The sequence below is a fragment of the Trichechus manatus genome, unplaced genomic scaffold (genome assembly GCF_000243295.1).
Source record: "Trichechus manatus latirostris isolate Lorelei unplaced genomic scaffold, TriManLat1.0 scaffold00125, whole genome shotgun sequence".
NCBI lineage: Eukaryota > Metazoa > Chordata > Mammalia > Sirenia > Trichechidae > Trichechus > Trichechus manatus.
In genome coordinates, this window is record NW_004444061.1 from 1588471 (window position 1) to 1603366 (window position 14896).

Genomic DNA, 14896 nt, shown 5'->3' on the forward strand with positions numbered 1-14896 from the left:
AGATTAAAAGTATTAATATATCACAGGCAGAAATTTAGCCTAGCCCTTTTATTGTAGAGAGGAAAAATGGCCAAGAAGGTTAACAATGGTGTGTTCTTTCCAGTACACCAAAACTATAAGTTAATAATAAAGATCAGATGACAATCAACATAAACCTTCCCAAAATCACTTTTAAATCCAAAATTTGTACTGGCTTCTAACAGATGCTCACCCAATATTAGTACTGTATCAAAAAACTACATAAAAATGAGAAAAGAGCATTATTTAATTAAAGCAGCATGTCCTTTAACAAATCAAAATTATAATAAAATATATTTAAACATTCACGTTACTTTTCTTTCAAAAAGTGATTCAAAAAAGAAAGGGGAGTAAAAAACACTAGTGTCCTCTTTTATTGAGCAGTTTGCTGTGGCTTTAGTGACAAACATCCAAAAACCCCTGGCATGTGAATTGCACCGTCCTTGTAAACTGGATCTCAGGAGCACGACCATCTCAAATTGCTGCTCACTTGAGGGCATAAAGTTTCTCTGGATCACTGGTTTCCTGCTTATGAAGCCCTAATATGTGCTTCGACTAGGAGCTTGTAATATGAAGGTAATGAACATGAGAAGCCACATGGGCCGTCACACTATGGAACTGAAGTTGAACATCCCATAACTATAATAACATCAGTAGAATATTTCCAGAGATTTTTCTTTAGCATTTAAAGAATCTGAAAGCATTAAAAGAATGTAGCGCACATTTGGGAAGATGAGATTTCTGAATATCTAAAGTAAATTTATGAATGCATAATGATAAATAAAATAGTCACTTTCTTTACATAGCAACCCTACAGGACAGAGTAGAATTTGCCCCATAGGGTTTCCAAGGAGCAGCTGGTGGATTTGAACTGCAAACCTTTTGGTTAGCAGCTGAGCTCTTAACCACTGTGCCACCAGGGCCCCTAAAAGAACCTAGTTTACATAAAAAGGCATACATAAAGGCGTAATAGTAAACAAAATTACATAAGGAATGGCATTGCTGTTATCATAATGAAGAAACCCAGAATTTAAAATCACTATTTAATTTTACAGAAGTATAATAATAAATAGGACTTTTCCCTAAGTTTACATGTAGAAAAGAAGACTTACTGTTTTGTTGATTAATGTTACAGGGGTCCACTATAGGGACATGAACGGGTGCAAAACAAGTGGAGGAGACTCTCCATGCATTTGCATGAAGTTGTGGGGTACCTTCTATCATGCCTGATGGAGAACTAGAAAGCAAAAATAACATTCATCTTAGTCTCTCTCATTCCTCTCATTTTTTGAACTCTTCTTCAAAAATTGAAAGAAAAGAGTACTATTTTTTTAATTTATCAAGAAATCTTAGAGCTAGAAACTTTCTATTAATTCAAAAAATACACATGGTTATCAGCTTCCTGTTACTGAGACTTTATAGTGTGCTAAAGTGTGGACATACATGTCTTATTTAATCTTAATTTCAGCTCTGTAAGGAAAGCATCATTATCCCCATTTTTCAGAGAAAACAGAAGCTTGAAGAAAAATTAAAGTTCACCTAGTAAATTTCAGAGCCAGGATTCAAGTCCAGTTTGCACTCACTAAATAAAAAATCACTCGAACAACCAAAATGTTAGTGTGCGTGTGTGTGGTTTAGGGGCAAGAGCAGGGGCAGAACTGGGTAGTTTACATGATTCTTTTCAGGATAAAGACAAATGTCCCAAAGAACAAATAGTCTATATTTCTGGTTCTATATTTCAATTTCCATTGTCAGGCCTGAAATACCGAGCTTCCATGGTGAAATTGGGCAAACAATGAAATAAAAATTAAGGAAAATGGTATAAAAGGCACCCTTCATCTGAGTTTGCTCACAAACCAAAACAGAAGAGAAATATCTACCCTTCTGAAGTCAAGTTTATCCAGAACAACAATGTTTAGGAGCCAAACACTGAAATTCCATCTCCAGCAGCCATGGAGTTCTATTAATTCATCAGCCAACATTTATTGAGTGATGATCCCTGCTGGACACTATGCCACATACTGTCAAAACTACTTAGGGAATCAAGTTGGATTAGGTCTCCTATAGAAAGCTTTTGACCATACCTCAAGCCCTGACTGCATTAATTGCCACAACATGGCCAAGTAAGTAGAATAAGCTTTATCTCTGCTCTCTATAGTGTCCTAAGAGATTAACTACTTTTGTTACCATTTGACTAAGTGACCATAAACTATATGGAGCTTCTCACCACAGTGAATGGGAGAAGACAAAAAACGACGCATTGACAGGCACACAAACCATCCCACAAGGCCCCTCTCTCAACCCAATCCTTTCCCCTTCCCTTCCTTTTCCTCCTCCCCAACACCGAACCTTTCTAGAACTATCAAGAATCTTAACTAAGACCTAATTCAAAATCTCATTTCACAAGTAAGAACACTGAAACTCAGAGAAATGGCATGACTGGCACTTGCAATTTCTTCTGTTACACTTTCCCTCTCCTTTTTTCCCACCCCTCTGAAAGGCAGTAAAATAGGTTAATAGTACGATGAGTGTAGTTAGGGTTCACAGGAGCAAGTGACTCAGAGCTTGGTTCTCCTATTTAGTTCATCTTTCCAAAAAAAAGCAAAAATGTAGGCCAATTTATTTATTTGCAGTTCATTTTGTAAAATAACCTTTCTGTTCGCCATAGCTGACTTACTATAACAAGACATATGATATATATTTTCAAGTAATTAATATTTTCTACTCCACTATACTTACAGATTCGCATTAACCTTTGTGAAGTAAAAAATTTTAACTAATTATGCTGGAAAGCTAAACAATGTTCGAAAGTTATCTCTGACTCTGAAATATTATCCCGCACTGTTATCATGCCCAAATGTTTACACACTGAGGAGACTATTGCCTTAGAAAGAGGCAAAAAGATCCTCCATCTGTTAAATATTGATTTGTAACTGACAAACAAGGAAGAGAAAGAAGGCTTACTGTCTTTTCTGGACATCTTAGCTAAGCCACTTACTACAGTTTTCAGTTTCACAAATGTGATAAAGATAGCAATATTCTGACCTACAAATAAATAAAATAAAAAGACTTCAGGGAACACAGCAAAGGGTCCCGGGCAGAGCGAGAGAAAAACGTAGAACAAAATTCAAATTCACAAAAAAAAAAAAAGACCAGGCTTGCTGGTGTGACAGAGACTGGAGAAACCTCAAGAGTATGGCCCCAGGACATCCTTTTAACTCAGTAGTTAAGTCACTCCTGAGGTTCACCCTCCAGCCAAAGATTAGGCAGGTCTGTAGAGCAAACAGTAACACACAAGAGGAATGTGCTTCGTAGTTCAATCATGTATATGAGACTGATGGGCACACCAGCCGAACAGCAAAGATGAGAATGCAGGAAGGGACAGGGAAACTGGACAAATGAAAACAGGAAACCCAGGGCAGAGAAAGGAAGAGTGTTGACACATCATGGGGTTGGCAATCAATGTCACAAAACAATTTGTGTATTAACTGCTTAATGAGAAATTAATTTGCTCCGTAAACGTTCACCTAAAGAAGAATATAAATAAATAAATAAAAAGATTAAATAACCTAAAATCAAATTGATCACATGGGAGACAAAACAAATAAAATTGTCTTTTGATATTTTTAATTGTAAACGGCAGTTCTCCTTGATCATCCAAATTCTCTTCTCAATGTTCCATTACATGTTTTACCACCGTTCAGTCTGACTATCTACTAGGTTCTATAGCAGTCCTAGGAATACAAAGACCAAAGACCTGATTCTTATTCACAACACTCTCATAGTTTTGTGTAGAAACTAGGCTGGTAAACAACAGATTTTCATAGGTAATGGACAGGCAGAATTAACTTTGGTGGAACATTAATAATTTTTGTAGAGCAAATAATGTCTGAGTTGGATTTAACAATAAATGGGAGTTCACTAAAAAGTTTAGAAAGGGGAAAGACACCCAGGCAGAAAGAAGAAAATATGCTGATGTGATAAATATAAATATACATATATACATTTTAAGAAACCACAGTATTTGGAGAATGGCTTCTCTGTAAATGTACCCTGTCTACCCCAGCTCTAAATTCCTACTGTATTTATACTCACAGATCAATGTTTCATTTTTAATTACCTCAGAATTTATATATGTATCAATGATTAATACTTTGCTTAATACTAATTGTTTCTTAAAGGTTGTTATCCCCTCCTGATCAACTGATCTGCAATATATGCTCTTTGAGGATGGGAACCACGTCTTCTCCTGCTTAAAGTGACCCACAGTGCTTAGCACAATAATAGGTGTTCAAAGTATTTACATTAAATTATATATTGCTTCTTTTTACATGTATGTGGAAAGTTCTTTGTCAATACAAGTATTATGTAATATGATTCTTCCATTATTGCTTTTCTTTCAATGAAACACAAACTATCACACAACTCAATTAACTTAGAGGCCAAAATGTTGCTTTAGAGGTATCATTAATACCAAATTATATTAATATCTTTAAAAATATAATTTACTACCATTAATATCAAATAATATTGATTTTTTTTTAAAGCAGTGACTTTTCAAAAATAAAATAATGTTAAGCTTGATAGGTGGGTCATGGTTAGCCCACAAGCTCTGAGTCACACTGCCTAGATTGAAAACCAGGCTCCGCTATCTGTCAGCTACACGACCTTGGGTGATTTATTTGTCACTTTGGGACCTTAGTTAGTTTCCTTATTTGTGAAGCATAGCTACTAGTCAGGTGATTGTTATAAAGTTTAAACATGTGATTCATGTAGAGTTTTTAGAACAGTGACTGCTAAGCTACTATTAGTTAAGTAAACATTTTTTAATGAAAAAAAAATTATATCCTCTAAATTACCAGTCTTTAAATTACATTAGTTAAGGAGCCCTGGTGGCACAGTGGTTAAGCATTTGGCTGTTAACCAAAAGTTCAACAGTCCGAATCCACCAGTTGCTCCTTGGAAACCCTATAGGGTAGTTCTACTCTGTCCTATAGAGTCACTATGAGTCGGAATCAACTCGACAGCAACTAGCTTGGTTTTTTTTTTTTTTTTTTTAAAAAGAAATCAATACTTACAGAAAATCATCCCTTATGTTCCCATTAAAAGTGCCACACAGACCTAATGTTCTTCTTTTCCATGCACTAGTGAGCTGAATATAAATTCTTTCCCCATCTGTAGCAAACAGGATCTTTAAACCAAATGTGGTTTTTAGGAGAATAAATAAGGATGACAGAGTCTGAATTTCAACAATTCCTGCATGAAAAGAACATACACAAATCAGTTTTGAGAGTCATAGGCAGTGTTTGGAAACGTTACATACTACAACATTAAGACTCTCCTCCCAAGAGGTGGGGAAGCCAGGCTTGCAGTCCATTGATCCTGCTCCTGGGCTCCAGGACCTATTTTTGCCACCTTGTGCCTGGTTTCTTTTATCAATTTCCCTTCTTCTCTCCCTGCATTTCTGGTCTCAGCAGATATTTTTAATAGATTATCAGGTCAACATATAATTTCAGTTGACAAGTATCTCACGAGGTGAGCAGTCCATAGACAATTTAAAATCTGATCTCTTTTTTAAAACCTGTGTGTGCGTGTGTGTGTGTGTGTGTGTAATTTTCCCCAAAATTAGTTAGGATTCCAAAATGAAGTGGCATTTTCCTCAACAATTCCTCATTCCCTTGCGACCGTCAGCAAAAAGGGGGGACACAGCACTTGATAAGCACCATTTTATGAGACACCTTGAGAGACAAAAAGCTTGTGTTCAAAACTGAACTGATGACTTTTGCCATCAGAAGTGTTGCTCTTCATTTCTCCTGTGTCCTTGTCACAATCTCTGCCATCAACCTGGTAACCAAAGCCAGTAACCTGAGAATCATTCTTTGATCACTTCATCTCCCTCGCTATCATGATTACAAGCAACCCCAATCCAAACAATCACCAAGTTCAGATCACTTTTTTTTTTCCTAAACATTTTTTTCAAACTGTCTTTTTCTGTCCATCTCTACTGTCACTGCCCTAGGTCATTTCTGCATCATTTCTTGCATGCCCTACTTTAGTAATACCCTAACTGTTCTCCACATCTCCTATCATCTCTGAAATCCACTTCCACACTGTTACACTGTTGTCATAGTGGTATTAAAAAAAAAAAGAACATACTGGTCTTCTTAAAACTCCATCTTTGTAAGTCAAAATAGCCAGATAATGGCAATTTCATATGCTTCAACCTAATATATGATCAAGTTCAAATTCCTTAGCGTGACACCTGAGTAGGGTGACCATGTAATTTGTAATATAAACTGGGACATTTCTGAGAGTGAGAGTATTATTATAATTATTCTGGAACGCAGGTATAAATGAGCATGTCCTGGGAAAATCACACTGTATGATGGTCTATGCATGTGGCCTTCCCTAGTCTCATCGCCGCGTTCTTCCTTTACCTCATTTCCTGGTTTCTCCACTTATCATCTTAATGCTAAAGCAGCGCCAAACTAGTTATAGTTTCCCCCTAAACATACTACACATTTTCAGACCTCCTTGCTCTGCATGGAACACTCTCCCCACCTTCTTCAGCTGAGTAATTCCTCAGTTTTAAATGCCCAATGAGAGATCACCTCCTTCAGAAAACTCCTGATGCACACCCCTTCCCAGGGCTGGGTGAGCTGCTCCCCATTTAGACTCCCAAAGACCCTATGAATAGCTTCGAATTCATCACATTTTATTGTAAGTGGCTGTATGTTTGTCTCTCTCATCTTCCAAACTCTGGCCATTTAAGGTAAATATTAGGTCCCATAAACATGGTGTCTCCACTATCTCTAGCTGAAGATCTGGCGACACAAAGGAACTCAATAAAGCTTAGGTTAGTCAGGCAATGGGAAAAGACTCCACTTTGTTTGTTTGTTTGTTTAAGAAAGTATACCATTAGCATTGCTTCTTACCATTCAGATTGAAGCCTTGATTAGGACTAGTCAGGATTTGTCCTCCCCTACTAAGGGTCACTTGTTTGCTAAAATCATCCTCCAGAATTAGAGTTACTGAATGAAGGCATACTAAGCCAAGATTCTGCATAAAAATCAAATTATCAATTAAAGGAATGAGAGAGAGATGGAGACAGAGACAAATAAATAAAAGTTTTCAATAAAACACCAAAAATTATGTTTTCCATAGCACATAATATACCTTCCAAAATTCATTTCATTGATATATTGAATTGGTATATTAAACATTCAAAAATCAATAAAGATAACCAAGAGAATTAGGATTCTATGTAGAAAGCTAATTCGGACTCTGAAATATTGCAAAGAAAAAAAAATCGAACAGAAAACAAGACAAATAAAATATTTCAGAACTTTTAGTGGAAATAACCATCTTAGAACAAAACTGGAAAATCAAAGATTTGGGCAAATTCTTGAGAAATGAATGAAAGAAAGATCTTAGTTTCTTATTTACAAATGACTGATGTGTTCATTATTTCAAGAAAAAGACCCAAAATAAGTTTTCCAGCATGACAAGCAATCCATCATATGTGCTTGGAATGATAAGAAATCTGTTCAATTCTGTCAAAAACCATCTCTTTAAATTTTAGATCCATTACATAATCATGCACAAAATGCCCATAAACTATACATAAAAATATCACTTTTTAAAAAAGAAAATTTAAATATACAGTAGTTCATCTAGTCTATGACACATATTTGTTCTCACATTTTAACATCTCAGAAATCAGGGTGTACCATATAGTCAACAATGTGTCATAGATTAATTACCAGCATTTTTTTTCTTTGTAGTACATAAAATAATGGTGCATCTTAACAACCAATGGTGTCTTAGTTATGAAGAAAATAACTATTTCCATTTATGTTATCATTGTTAATCTAGATACAAAGTTTGAGCCAGCCACCCCCCCAAAAAAAATTAAAATTAAATGTGGATGGCTCTGATCACTTTGAGATTAAAGAAAGATGTTCTTACCTGCTCACAGGGAGCTTTCTGTAAAGTAATTGTGAATCTATCTTTTCCAGTGCCTTTCAGAATGATGTACTGGCACATGCCAATGAACGAATAATGTCGACCGTCAAAAGTTGTAAAATGAGAATCACCCACAACAGAGCACTGAACTACAAAAAAAAAGGGGGGGGGAGGGGAATCAGGAGGAGATAGAGAAGGAAGAGGAAGAAGAAATTATATGCCTACTTCCTTAAAAAGTGGGAAGTCAACTTAGAATAATCATATATCAAAAACAATTCTAAAACTTCTTGATTTGAAAAATTACTAGATTATTCAAATTAATTTATAATTTGTTAAATGATAGCTCTTCCACACTACTTTTTAGTTTATGTAGTATTTGAACTTCTTAAAGAAATTTTTACCAAAGTTGCCTGCTCAAAAGTTTATCATTTGTTCAATTTTCCATTTATTCTCTGAATGCCTGCATTGATACATCACTACATCTCTTGGTATATATATCTTCGTACCTTAAAAAAATTTTTTAAAAGATTACCTGGACAGTCATGTTCAGTACAGTTCCAAATTCCGCCAACACAGACACTAAATGAAATTTTTAAAAATATTAATCTACTGATATAAACTATGTCAATGTTTACATCAATGTATTGATTAATGTATCAAAATATTCATGCCCACAGGTTCATTGGTTAGGACTGGTAAAGATGTGTCTTGACTTGAAAAATACTTCTGCAAAAGCTCAATTGACTGATAACTTTGTTGGCTATCACCTAAATTGTTATCTATTGCATATCATACTTTAAAATCACTGAAGATGATACTAGGGGAGAACAGAATAGTAAAGAAACAATTACTGAGAAGCAGAGAACTTCTGTTTTATGTCCTTCTTTCAGTGATTTGACTAAAAAAAGTCACACACATTCCTGATCAAAAGGAGAGAAATGTAGAACAGAATTTCAAATTTTCATGGAATTCAGACATTCTGAAGCCATGGAGGCTGGACGAACCCTCTCAAACTATTGCCCTGAGATAACTTTTAAACCTTAAACCAAAAATATCCCCTGAAGTTTTCTTAAAACCAAACAATAGTTTAGCTTAACTAGTAAAGAATGTCTGCTATAAATTAGACTGGACTATAAGACATAAAATGATACTCGTGAAGAGTGTACTTCTTAGCTCAAGTAGATACATGAGACTAAACGGGCAGCTCCTATCTGGAGGTGAGATGAGAAGGCAAAAAGGGACAGGAACTGGTTGAAGGACACAGGAAATCCAAGGTGGAAAGGAGGAGTGTGCTGTCACAGTATAGGAGAGCAACTAGCGTCACATAACAATGTGTGTATAAATTTTTGTATGAGAAACTAACTTGAACTGTAAATTTTCACTTAAAGCACAATTTAAAAAAAAGAAAGAAAGAAGAAAAAAAAGTCTGCCTTGAGCCTTGTGCTCTTTTAAGATATATCTATATGGGATCAAAGTGAAAACAGCAAGACAAAAGATTAGATAGGAAACTTACGGGGCAGTGAGTTTATGTTAATAGGGGAGGAACAACTTGAAAAAGGAGGGTGAGAATGGTTGCACAACTCAAAGAATGTAATCAGCGTCACTGAACTGTACATGTTGAAATTGTTGAACTGGTGTATGTTCTGCTGTGTATGTTCTCAACAACAAAAATAAATTCTTAAAAATGTCACCCACACACAAAAAGTGTTTACCTCTATCATTAGAGGAATGCACATAAAGAGTCAAGATTAATAAGTTAGCTCTTCTACTAAAGTCTAAATTAAGAAAATCATTTTGAGGCTCATCAGACATTAAAACAGAGAAGAAAGATATATCCTCTCATGTAAGATAAATTCTACCTTCCACTCTTAACAAAATAGATATGAGACCTGGAGGACAGAAGCAGAGTGCCTGCAAGACAGGAACTCAAATCAGCATCAAGAACACAGTTATCCAACTGCACTTCAGTTATACACACTGACTCTGAGTTATAATAACACCAATGGGAAAAGGGCCTGATGACATTTAGACCTTGATTTCTTTTCATGACTATTCTGGAGGGATATCATGTTTGCCTAGAGTCTTAATTTAGCTAATTGAATAAGAAATTCTAAATGTTTCTAATCATGGCCAAAAACTGGCAGTATGGAAAGTCACTTTTTACAGTACTCAGTAAAGAAACCCAGAAGCACCAGCAAATTCTAAGAGTAAAAGTGTCTGCAAATTAGTGATTACAAACAATAAGGAAATACAACAGACACATCACATGGGTATATTATTTTATGGAAATACCAAAGGAAGTAATAAGACTTACATCATCAAAGAAAATACAGATGCCCTTCCTCCATGGAGTTAAAATAAAATGGCAATTGCGTCTTGAAATTTTTGGAAGAAAATCAGTAACAAGTATATTCCTTTAAGCATCTGTCATGTTAAAGTTGTCAGCTAGTTAGGTACCCAGAAATAATTGGCTGTACATTGATCACATACCATTCAGTACATTCTTGTTCAATTTTTGAACCAACTGCATAAGCTAATCCATGAAAAATACATGGGCAATTTTCCAAGGAGATGCAAGTTCCATTGTCCATTATGAGGCCTATTTAAGAAAAATATAAATCAAATTCTCAAAAGAAACAATAAAGATTATATTCTTTGAATTTAATAATTCACTCAACTTTTGGTGAACACATGGCTTATACCAGGTGATAGGGATACAAACTGTTTACTCTTAAGAAGGTTACCCAGGATCTGGCTCCATCTCAATCAGTAGGTACTTTATAAGGCTCTATTTCAACTTTCTTATCCCACAACATGCCATCAAAAACTAAAAGTTGACCATTCAGCATAAAGGCAACTTGACAGTGCTTTCTTGATTTTGAGGGAAAGGAAGGAAAAGGAGAGGGTATTTTATTGTTTTAGTCTCTGTTTATCCTCAAATGAGACAGACTTACACTATGGTCAGAGAGATAATAAAGAGCTAGGCAAAAAAACCAAATCTGTTGCCATAAAGTTGATTCTGACTCATAGCGACCCTATAGGAAAGAGTAGAACTGCCCCATAGGGTTTCCAAGGAGCAGCTGGTGGATTCAAACTGCTGACCTTTTCGTTAGCAGCCAAGCTCTTAACTACTGTGCTACCAGGGCTCCAGCAGAAGGAAGCATTGGTTTATACTTTGGAGTATGGATTTATATTCTGAAGTAAATTCCTTATCTCATTGTTACCTGGTAACAAAAAGTTAAGAACTGACCTTGGTCCACAGACCATACTTTGAGTAGCACTGACAGAACAATGGACTGAGGTCAATAGATCTGGGTTCCAACTAGTTCTAACTACATGACCTTGGAAAAAATCACCTAATATATCTGGTATTCTATTTTTTCAATCTGTAAAAATAAAAGCATTGGAGCAAATCTTCAAAGATCTATATAAATGCCTATCACTACAGCAGAGTCAGTCCAAAATTTAAATCCCACCTCTGTCACTTACCGTGGTACTTTTAATCTATCTGAGTCTCCGTTTTATGGTAATTGGAAGATTAGATAATTTAGGGGAGCACTGAGTGCCTGAAACACAGCTGGCACCAGTTCTTGGTTTTATTCTTCAGTGATGCTAATCTTAAGCTGTTATAAATACCAATATAGATGTGATAAAATAGTGTTATCATTCACTTGAGTTTTTTATTTTAAATTTCATTTTTCTAGAAAATATTCAAGTGTTTCATAAATCACAAATGATTACAATAATCTACTTTTTAACTTTATAGAGAAAAATGTACGTCATAAAAAAATACGGTTTACAATCATCATAAAATTAATAGAAATTATAGAGATATGGAACAAAAATTTCATGATTCCAGGACTCTGTCTCTCAGACTTTGGCCTTAGTCAACAATGACTTAAATGTTCAGCATTACTTTAGATCCAATGCATGATATTATCAATTTTAATCCTTGATCTCAAGAAATATACCTTCCACTCATAGAATACAGGGAATGTTCATCTTTGCATACCCTAGATCTAGCATAATAAGTAGCCCTTAAAGGTTACTCAATAAATACTTGTTCTGTTAATATGAAAAATAAGATAAATTTAAGACAACATTTAAAGGGAGTTAACTGATATGACAGAAAATGTGTTATCAGAGAATTTCAGAGAATCAGAGTACCTAGGTGAAGTTTTAATGTAGAAGAAGAACTTTACTTGAGTCTTGGAAGATGGATAGACTATGGGTAAGAGCAGAGAGGGGATAAAACAATCTTAGGGGTTTGGCAATCAATACATGAAATAATTGCAAAAGGAAAAAAAATCCATGCATATCAAAACTATATTCAAGACTAAAAACCTTGTGCTGCCAAAATGTGAAGACTTATTCTCTGGACTTGCTTTTATCTTAAAAAACAAAAAAGAAAGAGAAAAGAAATTATGAAATATCTTTAAATATTTAAGAAAAGAAAATATTTGCCACATGTATCTTCAGTACTCCAGATTCCAAATTTCCTGGGAAATTTACAAAGAAATGGACCTTCTATTAAAGACGAGCAGCCATTGCTCCAATTTGTTTCAAGAACAAAATTCAACAAAAACAGAAAAGTGCAGCAATGCTAATTTGCCACGAGTACCAGTTGCCATGAGGCAAAAACAAGGCACTTACCATCTGGACAGTAACATCCATCAAGACAATGGAGATTGCTGCCAAGACATTCCTTCTCAAATGTGCAGGTTGGCGGGCAACAACTGATACAATCCCGATGGACAAAGCTATCATCACATTTATCAGCTAAAATGAGCAAAAAAGAGAACTGTAAGTCAATTTTACTCACCTCTCTTTCAAAAACAATTACTGTGTCAGAACTTCTGGCACCATGGCACTCTAGGCAGAAGCACCATGCCGTCCCTCCACAGCAAAGATCCTAAAAACTAAGGTAAACAGAGAAAACAGCAAGTCTGAAACCCTAAACATCAAATGAAGAGATAAAGAACTCAGCCAAGCACCAGATGGAATAAGAAACTGACAGAGAACGGAGAATGAGGAGACATACACACAGACGTCCCCTATCAGCTAATGCAGCATGGATCTGCCATCTTGGACTCCTATCAGAGACCAGCAAATAGGGGGTACGAGAAAGCAGCTTCACAGAGCTTCCAGCAGGAGACAGAACAACCAACTGGAATATATGCTTTCCCACCCCTTACCCTTCTTCACCTCCACTCGGCCTCCTCTGCTTCCTGTGGACACAGTCTCTTGGCCAGGAAACACCGGCTGCTTGAAATCCACCTGCTCGCACTGGCCAACTCCCTGAGTGCCATTTGTTCACTGCTGGTGTTGCTTTTTTCCACTTCTTTTGATTTCTTCCTTACCTGTCACCACCACCCCTTCATTTTACTCAAATACCTGGCTCTGTACACCATCTTTGCTTCTTCCTGAGGGGCTGTGGAGCTTCACTCGAGTGTGGAACTGCTTCCTGGTCTGTGCTGCCATGCTGGTGGGATCCCAGGGCTTCTTTTGGTTTGTTTGTTTTGAATTGTTTGTTTTCTTTTTCTTTTCTTGAGTTGGAAGCCCGTTCTGGCCAGGCAGTGCTGCACGGCTTGGGACCTAACTCCTCAGCTTGCACAGACATGCAGAGGGATCCCTGAGTGCATTTCTTTTTCTGTGTTTTTTTTCCCCCCCGTTTTTTTGGGAGGTTTTCTTGTTCTTTTTTTTAATTTGTTTTGTTTTGTTTTCCCTTTTCGTCTTTCTTCATTACTCAGTTTCTCGTCTCTCTACACCTTCCTTCTCTTCCTGTCCCCTGAATACCTGGCGCTGAGTGACACCTTTATGCCTTCTAGCCAGGCTGCACTTCAACAAGTGGGAACAACTTACCCAGACCTCGTAGCCACACCGGTGGGATCCCTGAGAGCTTTTCTTTTCTTTTTTCTTGCTAGTTATTATCTATTCATTATTTTCTTTCTTTTCTTTTTTTCTTTTTCTTCCCCTTTTTGTTTTTCTCCATTTCATAGTCTCTCATCTCTCCACTCCAATGGCAAGCTCCACTAGCACTATTTTTTTGTTTTTATGTTTTTGGCTCCTGTTCCTCTTTCATCTCTCCCATACCCATCTTAGCTCCGCACATCACGATCTCTGCCCTCCATCCTGCCTACCTGCACTGTGTGCTTAACATCACACCACCAAGCAGCACAGGCATGGCCTACCGGAACCTGCCCTGCACTGATTATCAAGCCACCCTGGTGGCTGTAGTAAGTGCCACAAGCAACCCATCCCAGCAACTCTTCTTCAGCTAGACCTACCCTAATGTATCATATCTGAGTGACTGACTCTGCCAATTGGAGAAGGAGGTGAAAAGAATCGTGCCCACAGATGAGCAAACAACAAAGAACACAGGGCCTGCCTACTCAGACACAGCCAAATAAAAAAAAAAAAGGACGAAACAAACAAATCCACAATCAATAAACGAGAAAAATAACTACTGAATGCCCTGAAGACAGCAGACAATACGAAAACATTTACAAAAACAGGACAGGATGGTTCCAGTAGACATCTAAAATAAAACACCAGATGAGTTTCCAGTAGAAGAAAAGGCACTAGAACTACCTGATAGGGAATTGAAATCTCTAATTCTCAGAATTATCCAAGAGTTGAAGTAAAAAGCAGACAAAAATGAGGAAAAAATAGACAAATTCATGGAAAAGGCTGCCAAATTCATGGAAAATACAGACAAAAAAAATGGAAGAATTCAGGAAAACAATACAGGAACAAAATGCTAAAATAAATTCACAGCTAGAAAAACACAAAAACAACAATTAGAAATCCAAAAGATAAACAACAAGATTTCAGAAATGGACAGTGTCACAGAAGGGCTGACGAGCAGATTTCAAATGCTGGAAGACAGGATCGGTGGAATTGAAGATAAACA

At 36.4% G+C, this 14896-nt stretch overlaps 1 protein-coding gene across 1 annotated transcript in view; it reads right to left on the minus strand.

The window, feature by feature from the left end:
- The window catches only part of OTOGL (otogelin like), a 200727-nt gene that overhangs the window by 136890 nt on the left and 48941 nt on the right, over positions 1-14896 (minus strand). The window contains exons 12-18 of the mRNA XM_004384611.2: positions 12637-12762; positions 10474-10582; positions 8516-8562; positions 7987-8132; positions 6954-7077; positions 5097-5274; positions 1131-1255 (exon numbers count right to left, since the gene is read on the minus strand). Of these exons, the coding sequence (XP_004384668.1) occupies positions 1131-1255; positions 5097-5274; positions 6954-7077; positions 7987-8132; positions 8516-8562; positions 10474-10582; positions 12637-12762 (855 nt within the window). The remainder of the gene's footprint in view (positions 1-1130; positions 1256-5096; positions 5275-6953; positions 7078-7986; positions 8133-8515; positions 8563-10473; positions 10583-12636; positions 12763-14896) is intronic.